This window comes from Nipponia nippon, unplaced genomic scaffold (genome assembly GCF_047370975.1).
Source record: "Nipponia nippon isolate SJK-2023a ecotype South Korea unplaced genomic scaffold, ASM4737097v1 scaffold_5, whole genome shotgun sequence".
NCBI classification, from domain to species: Eukaryota; Metazoa; Chordata; class Aves; order Pelecaniformes; family Threskiornithidae; genus Nipponia; species Nipponia nippon.
Genome location: NW_028262369.1, coordinates 39,075,253 through 39,097,704, shown reverse-complemented (window position 1 = coordinate 39,097,704; position 22,452 = coordinate 39,075,253). Strand labels below are relative to the sequence as shown.

Genomic DNA, 22,452 nt, shown 5'->3' with positions numbered 1-22,452 from the left:
GTACTTAATGCCTTCTTTGCCTCAGTCTTTAATAGTCAGACTGGTCATCCTCGGGTTTCTCAGGCCCCTGAGCTGGGAGATGGAGAGAGGATGCAGAATGAAGTCCCAGTTGTCAAAGAGGTGGCAGTCACTGACCTGCTTCTCCCCCTGAATGCTCACAAGTCTATGGGGCCAGATGGGATCCAACCCGAAGATGCTGAGGGAGCTGGCAGAGGAGCTTGCCAAGCCACTCTCCATCATTTATCAGCAGTCCTGGTCAACTGGGGAGATCCCAGATAACTGGAAGTTAGCAAATGTGACGCCCCTCTACAAGAAGGGTCGGAAGGAGGATCCGGGGAACTACAGGCCTGTCAGCCTGACCTTGGTGCCGGGAAAGGTCATGGAGCAGATCATCTTGAGTGCCATTACGTGACACATGCAGGACAACCAAGGGATCAGGCTCAGCCAGCACGGGTTTATGAAAGGGAGGTCCTGCTTCACTAACCTGGTCTCCTTCTAGGACAAGGTGACCTGCTTAGTGGATGAGGGGAAGGCTGTGGATGGTGTCTACTTGGACTTTAGTAAGGCCTTTGACACCATCTCCCACAGCATTCTCCTGGAGAAGCTGGCTGCTCATGGCTTGGACAGGCGTATGCTTCACTGGGTAAAAAACTGGCCGGATGGGCGGGCCCAAAGAGTTGTGGTGAATGGAGTTAAATCCAGTGGGTGTCTGGTCGCAAGTGGTGTTCCCCAGGGCTCAGTGTTGGGGCCGGTCCTGTTCAATATCTTCATTGATGATCTGGATGAGGGGCTTGAGTGCACCCTCAGTAAGTTTGCAGATGACAATAAGTTGGCCGGGAGTGTTGATCTGCTGGAGGGTAGGAAGGCCCTGCAGAGCAACCTGGACAGGCTGGATTGATGGGCCAAGGCCAATTGTATGAGGTTCAACAAGGCTCAGTGCCGGGTCCTGCACTTCAGTCACAACAACCCCATGCAACGCTACAGGCTGGGGGAGGAGTGGCTGGAGAGCTGCCTGGCAGAAAAGGACCTGGGGGTGTTGGTTGACAGCCGCCTGAACATGAGCCAGCAGTGTGCCCAGGTGGCCAAGAAGGCCAATGGCATCCCGGCTTGTATCAGGAATAGTGTGGCCAGCAGGACCAGGGAAGCGATCATCCCCCTGTACTTGGCACTGGTGAGGCCGCACCTCGAGTACTGTGTTCAGCTTTGGGCCCCTCACTAAAAAAAGGACATTGAGGTGCTAGAGTGTGTCTAGAGAAGGACAACGAGGCTGGTGAAGGGTCTAGAGCACAAGTCTTGTGAGGAGCGGCTGAGGGAGTTGGGGTTGTTTAGCCTGGAGAAGAGGAGGCTGAGGGGAGACCTTATTGCTCTCTACAACTACCTGAAAGGAGGCTGTAGTGAGGTGGGGGTTGGTCTCTTCTCCCAAGTAAGAAGCGATAAGACGAGAGGAAATGGCCTCAAACTGCACCTGGGGAAGTTTAGGTTGGATATTAGGAAAAACTTCTTCACCGAAAGGGTTGTCAAACATTGGAACAGGCTGCCCAGGGAAGTGGTTGAGTCTCCCTGCCTGGCGGTATTTAAAAGACGGATAGATGTGGTGCTTGAGGACATGGTTTAGTGGTGGACTTGGCAGTGCTCGGTTAACGGTTGGACTCAATGATCTTAAGGGTCTTTTCCAACCTTAATGATTCTAGGATTCTATGATATCGACATTGTATTTTTCAAGTGAATTTCAGTAGAAATTCTAAACCTCTTATACTGCATAATGTACGCTAATGAACTGTAAAGATAAGTTTCTTCATATTAGTTTATTTGACTATTGCAATACCAGAATAATTTATGTCCTATAAATATTATATTAACAAAACGAGTGAAAACACAGAGGCCAGGTATAAATTTTCAAATTTTGTTCTAAATTTCGCCAGCTTTGTACTAATTAACTTATCTTTGCAGCAGGGTAATGAGTTAAGATGTCATAAATCCATCTTCAATGCCTCACTTGTAAGTCAGAAAATGTGTTTATATGATGTGAGAGTTAAAATTCATTTTTCTCTTATCTTTTAGAGAACAGCTGTCCTAGCCTGGGCAGTGTATTTCAGTACAACACAGCGTATTTTGTCCTAGTTTATTAGCACAAGTTTGTAATGGCTGTTTTGGAAAAGGTGCTATAGATTTATCTAAAGGCCTTCACACTGGAATAGTTAATTCAACCTTACAAATCCTTGGCACTTGACTTTCATCTTTTTAGAACAAAACACAGAGTCTGCGATTTGATGCCTTGAAGTCAGCAAAACAAAATGGTACTTTAACAGCAGTGTTTACTTTGATCAGTTTTCAGCATTTGTGCCCTTGCCTTTCACGTAGTACAAATTGCTTTACCAGAGTAACGGGGCAGGAGCCCGTAGACTGTTTTTGTAGTTGGTTTCTGTGGTGATACTCAGCCTTCCATGAAACGGTGATCTCCGGGGACAGAGAAGCCTCTGCAGCCGCCTTAACCTTGCTGCTGCTGGAGACCTTAAAGGAACTCTTTGCAGACTGTGCAGACGGTAGCAACCAGCACGAATACATGCAAGTAGAGCTGGCTAAGTAATGCCAGCATAAGTGTTTCATAGACATGGCACCTGTGAAACATGGTATCTTTTTAAAGCCCCCTTTTTTTTTTTTTTACAGTTTTTATAATATACATTGAAAAATGCATTCTAGCAAAAATGACAGAACTTATCTGTGGTTCATCACAGAGTTTATATGCTTTGTTGTTGGTATGCTTTTTAAAAATGAATTTGTAGGTTTTGTTGTAAGATTTTTAGAATAGCTACAATTTTTCATTTTCACCTATGACCAAGTTGTCGTATTCCTCACAAGTTAGTCATGTATTACTAGGAGGAGTGTGTGCCAAAGGAGGCCACAAAGGGCAGACGTGAGTCTGGAAGAAGAGCTTGCTCTGACAAACAGCTACCAAAGCTGTGCCTTGCCGAGAGGATGGTTGTTGACATGTCCAGAAGGTCTGGCCTAACATTTCATTGCACAATGAAAATGCTGGCTACACAACAGCTCAGTGATGAAATGAGCCCTTCGCAGGGACCAAGGGATGTGTTGGACCACATTGACTTATTTTCCTGTACCATTGTTATGCCGCTGTCTGCTTGGTTAATGTGCTGTCCCTTAATATGTTTTAAAAATAACATGGGCAGAGCAATAGCAGCTGCTTGTTAAATGGACTAGGTGACCGAAAAGTGCTTTAGTCCATTTAATGATTCTGGTTTCATTTTCTTTTGGTGGTGTTTGACCAAACTGCTCATACAGCTGTCCGAGATGCAGAAGACTGAGGTAGTATGTTGCTGAGAAGTACAAAATGTGTGTATTTTATAAGCTTGTTTGAACCTATAAAAATGGATGGAGAGTATCTCTTTTTAGATACCTCATTTAAAAAAAAAAAAAAAAAAGCTTATATGGGAGTTTCAGAAAAATAATGAATTTTACCACAGAGTTCAAAGAGTTCAGAATTTCACACCATGTCTTCCTATCTAGCTGTACAGTGCTGAACACTTGTAGGACTGGTTTCTGATGGGGTTTCTGGGCAATGCTTCGTATGAATATTTAATAATATGGATTCTGCCAGTGAAAATACAAAAAGAAAGGGAAATGTTCTAGTTAGCTCTTCTGCTGTTAATGAGAAACATTCTGTTTGGTGGTTTGAAGTGATCTGGTAGCTCTCTATTAATTTGTGGAGTGTCTAGAAGGTGCCATGAACTGTCTAGACATTTGAGAAAGGAAGTGCCTTGAAGAGCTCACGAGCTAAGATGAGACAGAAAGGTGGCTGAGGGAAGGGGATCACCACTTAGAATTCAGCCAATATATGGTTTAACTAGAGCCACAGTGGGGGCCCTCTAGCAGAAATTACTTTTTGGTGAGAGATATTGCTGTAGAGAGCAGGAATGAGGATCTTCCACTGCCGTGCTGTGGATGGAGGCAGCCATGCCAGAAGTTAGCAGAGGGGCAAGAAGGTGGGAGCACGGATATGACAGCAGAAAGCTTAACATGGCAGAGCTAGAGAGTGTGACAGTGTCATGCTGGTACAGCTGAAGCTTGGAACTTGTGCTTGTGTCAATGTCATAAGCTCATAACACCTTAGAGTCCTGTGAAGTCTTTCAATCTGTAAAGCAGGAGTGGAAGAGGCATTTGGGTACCTCTGTTGCATAGTCGAAGTCCAGGCTCTTACCTGGATGCCACAGTTCAAACTGCTACCTTCCACGTAGAAACACCTCTGACCTCGCTGGTGAGGTGTTTTGACCATGCGTGCCTTACTTGGGCTGAAAATACTGTGTGATAGCTCACTGACCGCTGTTGTGCAAGGTAAAATCCATATGCGTGGCAGCTGGGTTGTTGGCAAAAAGCTCTTGAATGCTCTTGAATCCCCAGCAGTTTGCTTGAAAATCTTCCCAAGGACCAGGAAAAAATCTCCCGTAATAGATACCACTGTTGTTTGTCATCAAGCACAGATGATGATGGGTGCAATCATAAATATTAAAAAAATTAACTGTTAATTTTGTACCACTTCACAGTAGGAATGGTCACATTCAGCCTAGGCTGCCCAGCTGCTCCTCAGCAGAGCTAGCTTTGAAGCAAAAATGAATTATGAAAAATATGATGACCAAGATGGTCCTGAGCAGTTGTTGAGCAGCTCTGTGGATTGTTCTTTTTTTGATTCTGGAAAACCAAGCTGGTGCTGAGGACTCCATTATGCCAAGAAGTATAGTGAGAGGGAATATATATGCCAAGGAATATAGTGACAGAGGCTGCTGCGGAAGCATGCTCACATTAACTATATTCTTCCTCAAGTTTAGGACTAGGAATATGACTTCCACATTATGTGTTTTGTTAGTGTCTTACTCAGGAGCAAACTGAGGAGTGCAGTAATGCAAAACTACATTTATTCTGAAAATTTTCCCAGGAGCACTTAATTTACTTATGAAAAATTAATTGGTTTTGTGTTAAAGTCCTGTAGCTTTTCTTAAGCGTCAGTCTGCACTTTTCAGGCACAAATGTAGGAAAATTCCATTACGTGATATAACTTATCCTGCAATTCCAGCCAAAGGCATGGATAGATATATCACCACCTCCGAATACGGCTCAAACTTTGTTGGTTATTTCCATACATGTATGGAAATAATCATATATGTGTATATTATATACATATTTAATTTCCAAAGCCTAAAGGAATAGCAACTATGAAATCTGATAGTAGATCCAGTTGCAGAGTCTCTGATTTTCTCACTAAGGTAGTATGATTGCTCTGTATGCTCTCTCATGTGACCAAACCAACAGGCAGAAATCTTCATGAAGTCTAAAACATCTGTCTTGTCTGATAGGTGTTGGCTTTGAATAAACCTGTCTGAGATCAGTTGAAACTGAGATACTTCTCCATTTCCTTATTACCCAAAGGACTTGGCCTAGCTATTTCTGAGATGAAGTTTTCAGAGTATGTTGTATTTCTTGTATCGTTTCTGGTTTTAATAAATACCAGAGGTTTTAAATAGCAAAAATTTTTAAAATTACTAATAGGAGCCCTTCTTTGTATTGACTTGACATTCTAATAAAAACACAACCAGGGTACAAACCCAAGCTGAGTGCCTCTGTTGGCCAATGTGAGAGGATTGTTACTGTTTTTCTATTCTTGGTTATTTAAGTACATAAACTTATATTGTAGCTCATTTCATCAATATTTACGTTAGTCTTTACTTCCTTTGGGATCAGAAGAAACCAGTTATTATTGGGTGGATGCATATGATAAGAGTGGACATGTTTAATATTTACTCCATTTAGTGTAGTAGATTTTCTCTTTGACACGTTGAAGTTCAGAGAGTTTAAAATTGAATACACTTTATGGCATTTGAAGCTGAAAAAAATATCAGAATAAAATTTGAACTCTCATTTGCCAGATCAGGACTGCGAAAGATATAACTAGGCTACTTTGGTAAACTTAGACTACAGTGGTTTTATTGCTCTGTAAGAAAACATAACCCCAGAACAAGGTGATTATATTTAATAGTTTAAACAGCTTATTACTAATTAGCTGTGATTACGGCTGAAAAACCACAAGAATTAATGAAAGCTTTTTAATAGACGTGAATTTAATAGCAGTTCTAAACACCTTTTTCTTTCCACTTTTGCCTCTCTGTTTCTAGACAGAACAACAAAGTGGAAGCCTTGTAAAACAAATAATTTTATCTTCTCTCTTATTTTCAGCTAACAGAATTATTTTGGCTCTGTAGCCTGATACTGTAAAGCAGTTTTTATAGCTAAGATCATGACTGGCATTTAAAGTCTCTGTCATCCTGTTAGCATTCAGAGCGCTAATACCCTAGTTTCCTAAAAGGAGGTATTTTATTCCTTTGAGGCAGAAAATGGAGAGAAATGTGGTCCCTGGAAGATGTGGTAATTTGTGGTACTGAATGTTTTCTTTTGGAAATGCATAAATACAACTAGGCCTTCTGGTGGGAGAGACCAAGCGGTGAGAAAATAAGTTTTTTCCATAACAAAGATGAAGATACGGATGTCCCCAGTGCCCCCAGAGGTGTCCTTATGGGGTTTGACATCTGTTTCACTGTTCATTCAGTGGGTTTTAAGAATCTAGTAAATTCTGCTTGTAATCCTCTGCTTACTGATTGGCGTGGTAACACAGCCAGTTGTTTGCCAGCTTTTCCTGAGTTCTTAAGTAGCAGAAAAGGGTCTCTCTGCTGTTGTCCAGGTGTCTGTCAGACCTGAGACCCAGGTTTGACTTTCACTTGGCAGTGATGCTGGACTTCTCACTTTGGGTGGGGGAAAAAAAAAACCAACTAGCTAACTTTTTCTTTTGGAAAGATTTTCAACAGTAATGGCTACCTAATATTCATTTTGGTCTCTAGCTTTCATCTAGTTAGTTTGCCAGATGAATCTGCATTTACTTTAACGGTAGACTAGCTGATACTTACCACTCTATAAGAATAATGGAATGAACAATGCATAGTGGCTTCCATGTCTCAGATATCCTTTCAAATTCTCTACCAGGAGACAAAATTCATTCTGAATTACCTGTATGCTCATGTCTGTGTGCCACCGCTCAAATTAATGGTTACGTTCATGTTTGCTCCCTCTATACCTCTTCTAGAAAAAGCTGTGATTCTCTTGTCAGGGAACACACCTGCCACCCACTGTTGTGAGACATCAACTTGCTTGCTTGGTCTGTGTGATACCTCATCTCTTGGTTGCACACTAAAGTTTTTCTCCTATAAAGCAGGATGAACCATCAAGCCAAATGGTGACTGCTTAAAAAGCTTATTAGATACTGCAAAACCACTATGATTTCAATTACAAGTTGTTATATGCTAAAAACTGACAGGCTGTTCTCTGTCATGCGTTTGGTTAGAGTTTTGCCCCCCGTCGGCCCCTTTCTAGAAGGGCGGCACTGGGATACAAGGAGCTGGGCAGGAGGGGCTTCCAGCGGCCACAAACTGGTCGCTTAAAAATCTCCTTTAACAGGTTGCCTCACTTCTGTGATGTCCGCTTTCTTGGGATCATTTTCCATGTATCCTTTTAGTCCCTGAAGACAGGCATTTTCTTTCCCTAGCATATGTTAAAATTTCTGTTGGAATTTCTTCCATAAACTAGTGTAGTGCTTGCTTGTGTTTCTGGATTTGTTACTCCTGTTTTTTTGTTTGTTTAGTTTTATTTGTTTTGCAGGTTAGATTTATGCCCTAATAGCATCAACAGATGAGGTTTGTACTCTAAGCCAGCTTTGTAACTTACCAACTAGAAACCAGAAATCAGGGTTTGCTTTGCAGTTCTTTTTATCTCCTCCTTCTCCAACTCTCAGCTTAGTGGTTTGACCTTTTGCATAAGCTATTTTTCATCAGCATTTGCCAAGGTTTTCTTTTAAACACTTTAGCAGTGCTTTGCAAGCATAGAGCACAAATGTTAACTGTTTCATTCTTTGTATTATCTGTGCTCTGTTGACTTGTTTTTTTGGAAGTAGATTAGTCTATAATCTCGGGTCAAGAGGTCTGAATGCTGGAAGCCACAAAATATATAAATGACCTTTGACTCATTGTTTCAAATTCCACTTTTGTTTTTAAACTTATAAGGTAATATTCATGTATTTCTGTTTCTCTGTAGGTCACGTTACACTTGAATCCAATTTCATCAGTGCATATTCACCAGAAGCCTCTGGTGTTTCTTCTCAACTCTCCTTTGCCTCTGGTCTGGAAGCTAAAAACAGAAAGACTGGCACCTGGAATCCGAAGAGTTTTCTTTGTAAGTATACACAGTCCTCTGGCCTGCTCTATATCATAGCGAGTTGTTGTGCAGGACATAGAGTTAATGGCATTCATTTGTAAAGTTTTTAAACATACATTAAAAAAACCCAAGTTAACAGGAGGTCATGTTTCAGTGTAGGGCTCTGGGGAACAGTTAGGTGGCAGGGCAAAGCAGTTTGGAAAAAGTACCCCATTACTTGTTACGTAAATTCAAGGAAAAGAACCCAAAATTGCTTTTTCAGAATCTGCATATCGTGTAGTTATTAACACTAGCAGCCATTCCAGTTCAAAGAGCTGTGAGGGTATAACAGATTGCCAGTCCTGATTAGAAGTTTAATAGTACCACAATGCAAAAAAACCTCAAAGCGATGGGAAATACTATGGGTGGATGCTAGTTGTGTGGTCTGTGACCAAAACAAAAATCTGTATGTATTGAGCGCAGTGTGTACAATTATGGTTTATGTCTCTCATGAAGCTTGGTCTATTGAACTGACCGAGCTAAGCCCAGAATGAAGTAATTTTTATTTCTCAGAAAGACTGGAGCACTGCTTATAATGTAGGATCCAAATATTACCTAGTATTTGTAAATCATGTCCTTACAGTTTGCCAGGACATTCAAGTTTGCTATTTGTAGTGAAACAGACAAGTTGTTTGGATTAAATTTTTAATGTGTGACATCATGTCTAATCATGAGTTGTCTTTATTAAAGTTGCAGCTTTTGCTATATTCAACGCTAATTGCAGAACTAAACTTGATTATTTTTAGCTGTATTCTTACAGGGTTTAATTTTGCTCCTCCAGCATAGCTGACAGTGATAGGCAAGACTGCTTCTGCAGGACTGGATGGGAACTTAATGGTGTTGCTGTGCATCAGGGGCAGATGGACAGTGCTGCAGCATTAGCGCACTGGGAAGGGGCGCTGCTCTCTCAGTTGACCTGATACAGTGGTGACACCGTTAAGTGCACCAAGAGTCCTATGTCTTGCTGGGCTCCAAAAGTTTTCTAGGATTGTTTTTCTTTTTCCTGTCATCAGGGTACAAGAGTAGGAGTACCCTTGATATTTTGAACTTTGAATGATTCCATCCTGTTTCCAGTGCAATGTGTTACTGACTGGTGCAAAGAACATGGGCTTGTTTGTATTCTAAGGTATCCTCAGTCTCAGTTTTTCTCATTACTACATTAAAGAGTCTTAACTGTCACGTTCTTGTTGGCCATTCCTGGTGTCTGTCCTTACTGCAACCAGTACAGTTCAGGTCTGCTCAGAAAGCGACTGAGGAACAAGATGACGAACAACAGTATGATAAGATTCCTCACTCCTCTCCTGGCCAAAAGAAACAGCACCTTTCATCAGCTAATCGAGTCATGGACCTACTTTCAGTTTAGTTTTGATCTCCTCCTACAATTACTACATCATCACTCCCATTCCATATCAGCTAGTTTATGTTCAGCTCTCTCTTCCCTTCTATTCCTCCTCCTCCAGGCTTTTCCCTCTCCCCTCGCCTTGCCTCTGGGAGTGAAGAGGTGCTTTGCAGAGAGCCATCCATTTCTGCTCAGCAGACTGTGCCGGTGTTCAGACTGTGATCGTGCTGGGCTTGCTTGGTTTGGCTCAGTGGGGCTTCAGCAGGCTGCATTAAGGCATAGGAACAATAGGAATGTGCCTAAGGCCTCGGCTGCCAAAATTGTACGATTAGCTAAGTGTTTGCTTCAGAAAACTGTTTCAAGCTCTGGTGGTTACAAAAAACAGGCTTAAAACTGTGAGCAGCAACGCTCATGATTTGTGCCAAACAAGAAGTTGTCTGACCTCAGGACGTGCCACGGTAAACTTGGCCACTGATGCTGCAGGAAGGGGTGGGCTGAGTCTCAGGTGGGGCAGGAGAACCTGATAGACGCTACAGGTTCAGTTCTCCACTGGTGGGACTCAAATACCTCCTCTCAGTACTCCAGCCTCTCTTAGGCTCTGCTGGTCACAGTGAGGGCTGAAAGTTATGGTGCCTCATGCCATCGTCCCAGCACATGCCTGTGGTGCTGGGACAACGCTGCTCCTCGTAAGCTGTGCAGATACGAGAGCTCATCTTTCCATTGCAAGGAGTCAACTAGCTCTCAATGTTGACCCATCCCTAATCGTGTTTAAACATCCGAATAGCTCTCTGTAACAGTTTTGAATCTCTTCAAGTGCCATATAATTTATGTATTTATAATAAATTATACAAATTATAATTTATGTATTCTTCCTGCCACCACATTAAGGTTTCTGTTTTTCTTTTCTGTAAAGAGCTTGAAGAATGAGATTGCAGAACAGAAAACACCAGGGTACCAACCTACCTCTCCCAGTTTAGTCCCTGCAGTCCCTCTCACTCCAGAACTTCATTCTCCGCATTCTCTCTCTAAGGCAATATTTTTGCTGCAAACATAAGCTAACTTCAGTCTCTTATCAGAGGCTCACCAGCCTTCCCACTTCTTGTGTACCAGTTTCTCAGTAGCTAGTGTGGTTTGGGATGATAGGCCATGAGGTTGCAGGCTGAACAACTTAAACTGTGGTAGTCATCCGTTGCTTTTCCACAGTTCCACTCTGCTCACATGGACAAATGCATTGTTTTCCCAAAAGCTTTCTGAAAAACGAGCACAAAATCACATAGCACAGGAAACGTGGGAAATCCTGAGTAAGTCCTAGCAGCACTCGTGGGTGACTGCAGTACACCAAAAAGAAATCGAGGGGCTCTAGTTTTGCAGCAGAGCTGTTTGCCTGCGTTGGGCCGTGCCAGGTTGCAGTTCCTCAGAGTGCCTCTGGCCTAGAGGAGCCTGTCCCTTTGCAGAATCCAGAGTTCTTGGTTCAGATGAGTTGTGGGGCAGATGGACATACTGCTTCTGCTCTAGTAGTGGAGAGGCTCCCTGCCTCCTTGCCAGAGCCTCAGTAAGTTTTAGAGAATTGAGCCTGGGAGTGTTAAGTCGCAGCTCCAAGGGAGCTGAGTGCAGAGCTCGCTTCCTTGGCCCTTGTTTGAAAATACTTGGCTTATCTGTGTACTTCTGCAGCTCTGTCTTATTCATTCTCCTTAAATGTATAGCCAAGCCAGAAAACAGAGTATTTTGAATCATAAAAGATTTCAAATTTAAAAAACCTTTTTTAATGCCCATGAATTCTATGCTCAAAACAGAAATCTGTGTCACGCATACCATAGGAGTGTCATAACTATTGTGTCTGTCTCTATGGAAGCCTTGGGCAGGATAATCATTGACTTTCCAGCTTCTCCTTCCGACTTTTCATACAATACATTCATTCACAATTTTATTAATATACTGTATGTAAAGTATGAATTGCACTGTTTCATTGATTGATCCCCAGTTAGAAAGGTAAGTAGTATGAAGAAGTTTAAATGGCAGCTTCTGGGATTTACTGCTGATAAAGACAACACCCCTAGAACCAGGTCAAAATCTGTAGTTAAAGGATCATGTAACCATTAGTGAAGTCCTAGCTGTTTATTTCTTTTTATTACTAGCTATTATTTTTTCCCTGTAAAGCATCATAATAAAGTTCTTAAACTCTTACACGGAAGTGTGTTTGAATAAATAAATAAATAAAAATTACAAATTAATTCTATTAGAAGATCCAAGGTTATTTCTAACAAAGAAGATAACTCCAGGATATGAGCAGATAATGAATCAGAGCACTCTGTAAAGTGCTGTTAGTACCATTGTACAGGTGGAGAACCTAAGGCACACTGAGCTTAAATGATGTTTATATTGGAGCAGAGGGTAGAGTCAGGGCTGTATGTTCTCATTGGCCTCATTAGGAAGGTGGTCTGCTACCTTCGCTCTGTGGATTCATTGTTTGAGTTTCCACTAAAGCTAAGCCAGTCCAGATTGCTTTATTTAAAGGAAAGGATGAAAAGATTTAAAGCTTGTGTCAGCACATATCCAAAAGACCAGGAAAATACAGTACTACTGAGTTGGGCTGGAGTTTAAGTTCTTATCATACAGTTCAAACTTGGATGTTTGCCTTGGGCCTGGTCCCCCATTAGGCAGAAGTTTAAAATGAGTGGGAAAGAAAACCCAGCCTTTGGGTGTATGGTTATAGTATAGAGGGAAGCACAAAGTACCTTCTTGATCAACATTTTGAAGTATAAAAAAGTAAATTTGGTGTATACATGTGGTTTTGCACTTATTTTTATCATGTGATGTACATAGCTTCACTCAGCACAGTGACTTGTCACACACTTTATCTTCATGGAGGCAGCTTACAGCTTCACTTTCACAAAATGTCTACTGGTGGCTAAACCTCACAGTGGAATAAATTATCATTAAAATCAAATAGCATGCTCCAACCAAACCAAAGGTTGTGTTCTGTTAACATCAGGCTTTTTTTAATGTCATGTTTTGAAGACTTTTTTCCAAGCCCATGGCAGTGAATGGAAGCACAGTGATGCTTACGGAGCCGCAGTACTTTGGAGGAAGCCATCTGAGATGGGGCACAGGTGCTAAAGGGAGTTGTTCTTTACTGGTCTATTGCCTTACTGTGTTGTCATTTTGCTTCTTGGGGCATCTTTTCCCATCTATAAACCAGAGAGAACGCTAGTGGATAGTCTTAAGAAAAAAATTTGGCCTCTTGATAAAAACCTGATATAAACTTCTGTGTGTGTATGTTAGAGAAGAGTGAATATATGGTGACTACATAGTGTGGTGTTAACAATACATTTGGCATAGACAGGGTTATTTGCAGACTCTGCATGAGTTATATATATCTTGATGGGTTAAGTAGGTGGTGCTGGGAAAATTATTGTGATTTTAGTAAAGTAAGTCTTGAGTTTATTCTCATCGTGTTAAAAATAAATATACCTAAGTGTCGTGGCATTTCAGTCTGAAAAGACCTGAAATGGGTTAGTGCATGAACTCTGCCTGACCTAAGTAATTGAAAATCACCACTTTCATTACTGGTGTATCTAGTCATATTAGTCTGATTGGATATTTTTACATGTCACAAAAATACAACAGTTTGGGAATGGGCATTTTCAATTCAAGTGTTCCTGGGCTGGACCATCAGCCCCCTCATCACTCAGAAGAGCAGTGCACGGGTGGGAAGGTCTGCTCAGTTCAGCAAGGGGAATACTTAGCATCTGTGCTGAATATTTTTTTTCTCAGCAGGAAATAAATGCCGAAATTATATCCTAAAGGGGGAGTGGGAGAGGAAGTTGAAGGACATCTTCGCTGGTGATTAGGCTGGTTAGATTACAACAGACGGCAATTTTACATGAGCTAGCCAACACCTGTGGAAAATGCTTTTACCTGTGATTTTGTTGCGGGTCAATCTTGCAGAAAAACCTTACCAGACCTCTCCCACCACCTCACTTTTAAGTTTTCATATAACAAAATAATTTCCTCCCTTTCCATCAAGTCATTATTTCTCTCCTTCCCTAAAAGCAGTTTATTGTGAACACGTCTTGGCAGAAAATCAGAAGTTTTATGAAACTGCCCAGAAAGAGGGTTTTATAGGTGCTACTCAGCAAGTGATTTTTTTCTTTAGATTTGGTAGCTTTCTCAATTGCTTTTATAGCCTAGGAATGTCTTTACTGGGCAAATGAAAGTAGTGAGAATTAAATCAATGAAAGAAGGGACCCAATCCTTTGTGATTGCCTGGCAGAAATCACTGTTAGAATAGATCCAAAAAAACCTTAAATATCTACATATGCGATTTTATATAATATTTGATTTAAGATGTGATGCTTCAGCTCTTTCTCCGAGTTAGTTATTCAGGTGATCGAGTGAGTAAGAGTTATGGATGAGAAAGCACTTATGCAAGCAAATAACCTTACTCACAAGAACCCCTTCAACAAGACTCGATGTGTGTGTTAAGTTAGTAAAATGGAGGAAGCAACAGCAGTAATGATAAATACAAAACCAGATCACATGGTCTTGGCTTGAGATTTGAAAAGAAAAAAGAAAAGCTTTAAAGAAGAATAAGTGATAGGCTGAGGAGTTTAATTCTTAGTCATTTCTGTATTTCTAAGAAGAAAAAAGCCATGTTCTTATAACTTCAGCCAATAGCTGGTTTATTCCTTTCACTTCATGAAAATATGGTTCACATATTTTGGGTCTCTGCCACCAAACCACAGGCTGTTCTATGGTTTGCACTAGATTTTGGATGACTGACAAAACTCACTGAAAAACAAGTGCTATTTGTTTTCCTGTGCCTAGTATTTAACGGGAAATCAGGAGGCTAAATTTCCAATCACTGGTTAAACAGACACAGATGTGAACAGAGTGCTCTGCTAGGAGAAGAGTGAGAAAGGATAGGAAATGCATGACTAGTGATAAATTTGGTATAAATAGTGACCTTTCGCTATTCAAAGTAAAAGCAGTAGATTTTCAGTGTTGCGTAACAGTGAGAAGAGGAATTTAAAAGGACGTTTACATTTCTATAGAATCCTGGGCTTGTTTTTTTTTTTCTAAATCTTCATCGTTCTTCTACTCAGGAGCTGGAAATAATCCTGTAGTTGCCCTTCTCCAGTTGGCAGAGTTCATATTCCCCCTTCCCGTCCCCACACCGTTTCCTTGCCTTTTGAAAGAATGTGAAAATAACATTAAGTGTCTAATTAAAAGCACTGTTTAGTAAACAGTAACTCTTATTATGCCTTTCACAATACTAAATTTCCCTGGAGACTTTGTCTCATGGCCTGATTCAACCCCCTGCAAAATCCTGCTTTTCTAAAGTCTATGTAACTTGTTTACTCCCAGAAATATCAGGGGGACCTCTGGCTATGTATGGTGGTTGTTCTTAGATTCCTGGCAATAGAGCAGAAGGCTTTTGTCAGAAATAGGGATGGCAGAAAATGACAGGGTGGTAAATACATGTTTGAAAGTGATGCATTGTCTGCATTCAGTAAAAGGAGCTTAAGAGTACAGTAATCTTAGTAAGGCATCTTCAAATATCAAGGGTTTGGTTTTTTTTCATTCAAAGCTTGCTTCATGAAGGTGTTACAGAAGAGAAGAGAAGTGACATTTTTGGCTTAGGAAGCAAGATATAGTACATGAAGCAAATATGCAGTGTATAGTAAAAAATGTCTATAAGTGGTAGTGTGATGTCCCAAAATACGGAAATTTTATTATATATAGGTGTCTTCTGCTTTTACTGTAAGCACTTTGGTTTGGGCCGAAATATTTCAAAAATACCAACTTGCCAGTGAATTTCAGACGAAGCAAGGTGGATCAATGTGCCTTAGATTCTCTTTTCATGGGATGTTTGAGTCTTGCACTTTTTTGGAGGCTGGTTTGCTAAGAGTGTCACATAGTTCATCCTAGGTCTTCTGTCCCAGGTGATTTAGGCCATCTTTCAAAACTCAGGCTTTATTGCTTGCTGTTTCTTTCAGCTTCAAGAGCGGGTTGTCTTCATGGGTCACCGCTCCAACCAAAACTCTGTGTTGAGAGTGTGGATGGGCCAGCTCTGGATGCTGCTGCCTCTTGGATCAGATGCTGGTCTTTCTCATTGCTGTCACTGACTGATCCTGAATGCTCTTCCTTCTCATGGTCCCTCTAGGAGCCCAGATCCATCACTTTCAGAGCAAAGGAGGCTGATAAGAAGACTTGGGCTTTAAGTTAAACCAGGCTGCAAGAGTAAGGAAAGAAACAACATTCTGGCATTTAGTGGTTGAGATGTGTTCCCAGACCCATCATGCAGGAGGCTGAAGGGCCTGGAACAGGCCTCTACGATGGTCTTTTCCCTTTTGTATGATCATGGCTCCTTCCCTTCTTTGCTTGGTTCAGTAAACAGGGGGTTTAGCTAGTGGAAGTTTACAAGAAGCAGGCAGCGGATTTTGGCAGACTATTGGTCTTAGCGATGTGGAGATAATAAATCACAACAGGTTGTGTTACTGAGTCATCGATTCCAGTGGAAACTATAGCTGCAGTTGCATAGATACGCTTTAATTCTCCCCTTCTCGTCTTCCACTAAATTGAATCTAACTTGAAACACAATCCCTGGAAGAGCTTCTGCTACCTTATTTTGTTCAGATCAAACGTGTTACGTTGAGTCTGTTAAGATGTTGTTAGATTAACGTGAGATGAGTGGACAGTTACCTGTATGCAATTAATAAACCCCTGCTGAGCCCTAAACTTTGAGAATAGATTTCCCCTTTACATGGATTTTTTTTGTTTGTTTGTTTCCTTTTTATCGTTCTAGTAACTGTTCCATGGGGGTTTTGAAAGTTGCACTTGCTTTGTCACAGTTTCAGGTTTGATGGAAAATCCCAGGATCTTCTTTCTAGATATATAAAGATGTGCAAGAGTCTGATCCCATGAGGTTCTGCTTTCATCCCGAGAAAGCGTTGAGCAGCCTTAATTCCTATCAAGATCTTTGGTTGTTGGCGAACTGAGCATCTCCTAGGAAGCAGACTTAAATCCAAAATGTAATTAAGATAATGCTGTTTCTTTTACGTGTTTGTTTTCAAAAATGTGAAAACTGCAAGTGGAATTCTGTGATGACTGTAAGTGGTCTTGAGAACACTAAACTGAAAATGAAAAATTTTACTACTGCCTGAAAGCATCACACCTCTGTGGCTGGTAAGGACTATGTAAAGCTCATAGATGATTCACAAATGTTGCATATCATTTCAAAAGCAGCATGTTTCTTAGTCATTTACCGAAGAAAATTGTTCTCTTGGTGATTACTGTATGTTGTATGTGTATTTATGAACAACAAAGGATATATTTTTGAGTTTCCAAATACCTGATGTTTCTCCATCCATGGCTTTACTTTTCAACTGTAAGGGAACCAAAGCACATCAAAGTACATTATCAAAAAACACCAGCTGAGTCTGAACCCCATGTGGGCTACTCTGAAACTTGGTTCAAGTTTTTGAATTGTATTCTGAGCAGGTTTACTCCTCTCCTACATGTTCCGCCACAGGCCTGATACTGTATAGCTCGGATAAGAATATGAAGGATGCTGCTTTTCTTCTGCTAGTATGTTCGCCTCAGTCTTGGCTTTATGGGTGGCTTTGTTGGTCGCTTGTGCTGGAGGGGCCTTGGTGGGCAGTGGTGTAGCTGTTGCTGTGAGGGGAGGGATTGGTTCATGCTGTGTCACTGTGGACACTTAACTTTGTATTCTGAGTCATCTCCCAAAGGTGCCTACCTCTCTCTCAAGGCTAAATTATGAACTTGCTTCCTACTTGGGAGTTCTGAATTATAACTACGTTAAATACTTAAAATGTCATAAAACAAACAAAGTAAATATCCCTGCTGGATCAGGTTCAAAGAAAAAAAAAAAGGCAATAAACATTTAAAAGGAGAGAAGGAAATAGGTAAAATAAGAAACAGAAGACGCTATTTTGAGTGTGTGCAGTGTTCACGCTCACCAGTGTATATATTTGAGATGACTCAGGGTCGGTTCTGAGAGTTGTTCTTTCTGGGGAATAGTAACTTATGCCATTTGGCACTTCTGTCAGCTAGCTCATGTCTTGAACTACCATAGCAGCCTTGCAAGGGCAGTTTTTGTAAGACTAGGAAGTTTTCTTAAGGGACATATAAAAGCTTTTTTTTTTTTTTCCCCAGCATGAGGGGTATATGTTTCCTTGCCTCTATACAGTGCAAAGAAAATTACAGTCCCTATTTTCCCCCAATGGTCAGCAGGGTAGTACTGTGTGTAATCAAAATACATTCCTAAACACGTTTTGTTCTTCGGTAGAATACTCAGGTTTTGGTAGCAGATTTTCAAAATACTGTACTTGATCCTCATTTGCTCTGACTGCAGAGGAGCCCTTTGAACTGTAGTCCTTGCTGTGGTTAGTGGCCATGGCCGGTATCTTTTGGTCTTGCAAACTGATTTTCCATGTCAGGCTTGAAAGTTTCCTCATTTAGCCTCAGAAATGTGACAGGGCATGTAGGTGAACTCAGCAGCAGAGGATGTTTCTGGTGCAGTCACTTTTAGTGTCCTCACAACAACAGGAAGAAATAGAGCTGGGGCACTTTTTCCACTCTGTAACCTCTGAAAGTAAGCACTGAAGGAGATGAAGTGAGGAGATAAAAGGGTATGTGGCAGCAGTTTCTTAATCACCCGGTCGGCTGTGTAATGAGTGCTCAGATAAAAATTGTTGATGTATTCCCAAATATTTAAAACATTCTTTGGTTTTAATGCGCTGGCTTATCCTAAGTACGTTAGAGAGAGATGCTTTTGGTTTGTTCTGAAGAGTAAGTAGTTAATGTTGAAGGCAGGTGTTGAAACAGTGATGGTTGCCTTTTTTGGAAGAGTCTGTTGAATTCTTTCCAGAAAAAATAACGTAGTTGGCTCGCTTAACCTTGCCTTAGGGCCGCGTAGTAAAAATCCCAACATTGGCAGGCAGAGCAGAACTCTGCAGTCGTTTCTAAAACCTGGTAGTGGAACCAACATTTCAAAATAGACTTTAGTATGTGATTAAAAAAATAAATGATGATGTTTCATGTTTATTTAAAGATGTTTACTGTATGATCCTTTAGTGATGATGCTTGTGCCAGACTTTTTGGTTGCTCTGCTTTCTGTCTGTTGGTTCCTCCCTAGTAGGGCTCAGTAACTTCGGGGTTCACTGATAGGATCTGTCTCGCAGGAAGACATTTGTCATGCTGCAGGATGATGAAGGAGGTTTTCAAGTTTTAATTAGTAATAAATGGAAAACCGAGTGTCTTCTGAGGAAGAAAACTGTTGTGTTAGCAGACATTTAAATGTCTCAAATATCAAATGAAAAATACAGTGAAAATGCATTATTACAAGCTAATGCATTTCTTTGGTCAGTATTTAGAAAGAATAGTATTTTCTCTCACGCTTTCCTCAAATGTCTTAAAAGGTTACATTGACACTTCTTTACTCTGATACTGACCATAAAAAATACCAGAAATATTGTGAAATAGTGTAAATGAAAGGCAATTACTGTACTTATTGGATAAACTGTAGTATTTTTGAGGTAGTTAAGGAGGTTTGTTCGTGGGAGTGGAATGCCAGCATGTATTCAATATCCCTGCAAAATAATAACTGGTTAAGTCCTTAAATCCTGCAATTTTTATGCACGGGAGATTTTTCTAGTTAGGCCAGGGCTCTACAAAGATGTCCCACGCGTCTCAGATATAAAAGACAGCATTGCTAAGAGGTGCTCTGTATGTGATCCCTGCATCACCTGTCTTGTGCTGTGTCAGTGTCATCCTATGGGACTGGGCACACTATAAAATTTGTTAGGAGCATTGTAGAGGTGCACCATGAAACTAATCCATGGTGTACCTGCTTCTAAGTGGTGGAAGTACAGAGTGAACGCTATTTGCTAAATATGTTTTAAAGATAACTGTGTTGCTCTCTTTTCCTAGTATTATAGATTTGGGGACAGTGGATTTTCTCTAGTGGCAGAGTTTGCTTTCTTATTTGAGAAGTATGAGAGTATTGAGAGAATACAGTGAATAAAGACATTTTTCATTTAAAGGAAATGTTTTATGGTAGTCATATGAAAAACAACAAATAAGGAAGATCACTCAGAATTGAAACAGATGTTAGTTTAAACTTTGAAAACTATTCTGGCAAAAGGATTCCTAAGCTGTTTTTTGTGACAAGTCTGGTCAAATTGAACTGTGAATTACACGGGCCTTCTCTTAGAGGAGACTATTATGCACCTGTGATATGTGCGTAATAAATGCTAACGTAATAGCTGGAGGCACAGGGAAGAACTTTGAAATTCTTTCCGTATGCCAAAGGGTGTAATTTATGTGTCTACTTTGACAAATATTTGTAGGTGCTAAACAAACTGATATTTAACATCCTGAAATAGTGCTGGGAACAATAGCTCCAGGGAAGGTTATAGTTGGTTGCCATTAGTGAGTTTCTGTAATTGGAACCTGACTTCAGATAATCTCTGTTAAATAATTGCTATTGATGTATTTTGTTGCTTAAAAGGTTAGAGATATACTTATGACCATTATCCTGCTATAATATGTAAATAATACTCAGGACAAGTTAGAAATTGTTATGATATATTTTTCACTCTTCCAGTCATCATCATTTAGTAGTTTTGGATTTTCAGTTGGAGAGAAAAAATATACTTTTGTTCCACCAAAGAAATCTGAGTTAGTAGAAAGAAAGGGAAAGGGGAGGAGAGCAGCAGAGTGACTCAAATTCTTCCCAGGCTGCTCTGAGGACAGCACAAGTCTACTGCAGCAGTCTGGAAGTACGGGCTGTGTGCTATATCTGGGCGAGCACTGCTTACACACTACTACAAGGCAATATGTCCAAAGAAATCTTCACTGATGCGTTCAAACCTGAAGCCTTATTCATCTTGCTGTGCTTTCTCACTCAAGTACGTGTTATTCTTGACTTGGTATTTTAGGTCTTAGTGAAAGCGTGCATGGAAGGACCAGCCCAGGTAGGGCATGCAGGCCCCAGTCCTCAAGCACCTTGAAGGAAGAGACAGTGAAGTGTATGGATGGGTGATGGCTCCTGAGGTTGGGCAGATGAAGGAATGAGCTTCTTTCACCACTTGCCATAGGGACCTCTTGAGAGCTGACAGATGTTCTGGAAGTGTTGGCCACGTCCCTCTGCAGGGACAGGAGAGCCAAAAGGTGGCTGTTGGGATGATCTTGCTTTGCAGTAAATGTGGAATGATTTGTGTATCTCTCAAGACCAACGCAGGTTGAAGCAGGTCCCAATCTGAAAGAGAGTCTGACTCTGTCCCCACTTCTTTTCTTGAATGATGCTATTGCCTCTCCAATGAAGTTGTGTTTGAAAATCTTAGGCTTTCCCGCAGAACCAGTTACACTTCTACTTACTGTTTTTCCATTTTGACTATTTTAAACAACATTTTAGTTTTTCCAGTCAGGACCTGAGTTAATGTAACCTATTTATAAGGATTTTTCTAAAGATGTATAACTCATCTGCTTTATGTGTTAGACTAAAGCATTTCCTTGCTTGCTGTAAATAAAGCAACAGTAAATATCGTCCCTTTCTCTTAACCTTTCTCTCTCCTTACTCTGTGTTTCCCTGTTGGCCTTTATCTATCACTGAGCTTGAACTCATGTTCTTTTTGATTTGGGAGTTACTTCAGTACTTCCCAATTTTATTGAGCTTCACATCCTTCTCTCCCTTCAGTTCCTCAGACCATCTTCTTCTTACTCTCTCCTGTCTTAGTTTTCCTCTTGTCTTCCAGCCCTCCCCTTGCCCCCCCTCCATTTCAGCTCCCTTTGCAGCACTGTCGTTCCATTTCTGCAGCAGTACGACTTTGGAGAGTGGCTCAGAGCCCTCCGTTAGTCAGCTGCTACGCACACCCCAGCCAGGCTGATGGGTGCTTCATTTTTTAAAAACATCTCTGAAAAAGGAATCATGCAGATGTTAAAACATGTGAAGTTTAGCTGTTGTTGGAAATAAATTGTAATCACCTTCAGTGAATGCATTTGGGTGTGACAGATTACATTTCTTAAACATGCTACTTGTCTGTGTGGATAAATGTACCACATTAAAAATATGTTTTTATTCCCATCAGGTGTCTTTAGGTTCCGTTGTTCAGTTTGAGAAGGGAAATTTCTCCTTGTCAGCAGAAACGGAAGAAAAGCTTTTCCCTGAGAAAAATGAACAGCTGCTACAGTGGGCCCAGAAGGAATACGGAGCAGTAACATCTTTCACTGAACTGAAAATATCAAGAAACATCTATATTAAAGTAGGAGAAGGTAAAACAGAACAAAACCAATAGGATTGATAGGCATTTCTAGGTGGTGCGAATAAGTCTTGCTGTAGTATTATTTCCCATTTTTTATTTTAATCTTCAAACGTACCTCTCATTTTCCAAGAGATGTGATATGAAAGGGGAAAGCAGAGAAATAAGAGCAAGTCTAAAGACCAGACCTTGGATTTAGGCAACTTTTAATGAATTCTGATGCCATAATTTTATGCTCATAAATATGGATGCAATTGGCCAGAATCTTACAAGAGTCAAAGCTTCGCCTTTTTAAAAGGAGTAAACTACTCATGGTGATTGTTTGGGTGTCTTCATCTAAAGGACCGAAGTAGAGAACCTGAGGTAGGGGGTAATTTCTAGAAAGACCCGAGTTATATGTTTTTCAGTGTTTGCTTGTATAAGGATGCAGACTACTTTAGGCAAAGAATTATTGCTTTCCTCACCAAGGTAAGTTGCCTCAGTCTGATGTCCTTATGTATTTTCATCCCAAGAAGCAAGATT

General features: G+C 40.8%; 1 protein-coding gene across 3 annotated transcripts in view; it reads left to right on the top strand.

Moving 5' to 3' along the window:
- Positions 1-22,452, top strand: part of TGFBR3 (transforming growth factor beta receptor 3) — a 130,224-nt gene that overhangs the window by 69,255 nt on the left and 38,517 nt on the right. For all 3 annotated transcript variants that reach the window (XM_087733578.1, XM_087733576.1, XM_087733577.1), the window contains exons 4-5: positions 8,149-8,286; positions 21,760-21,943. In XM_087733578.1, coding sequence (XP_087589704.1) covers positions 8,149-8,286; positions 21,760-21,943 — 322 coding nt within the window. The remainder of the gene's footprint in view (positions 1-8,148; positions 8,287-21,759; positions 21,944-22,452) is intronic.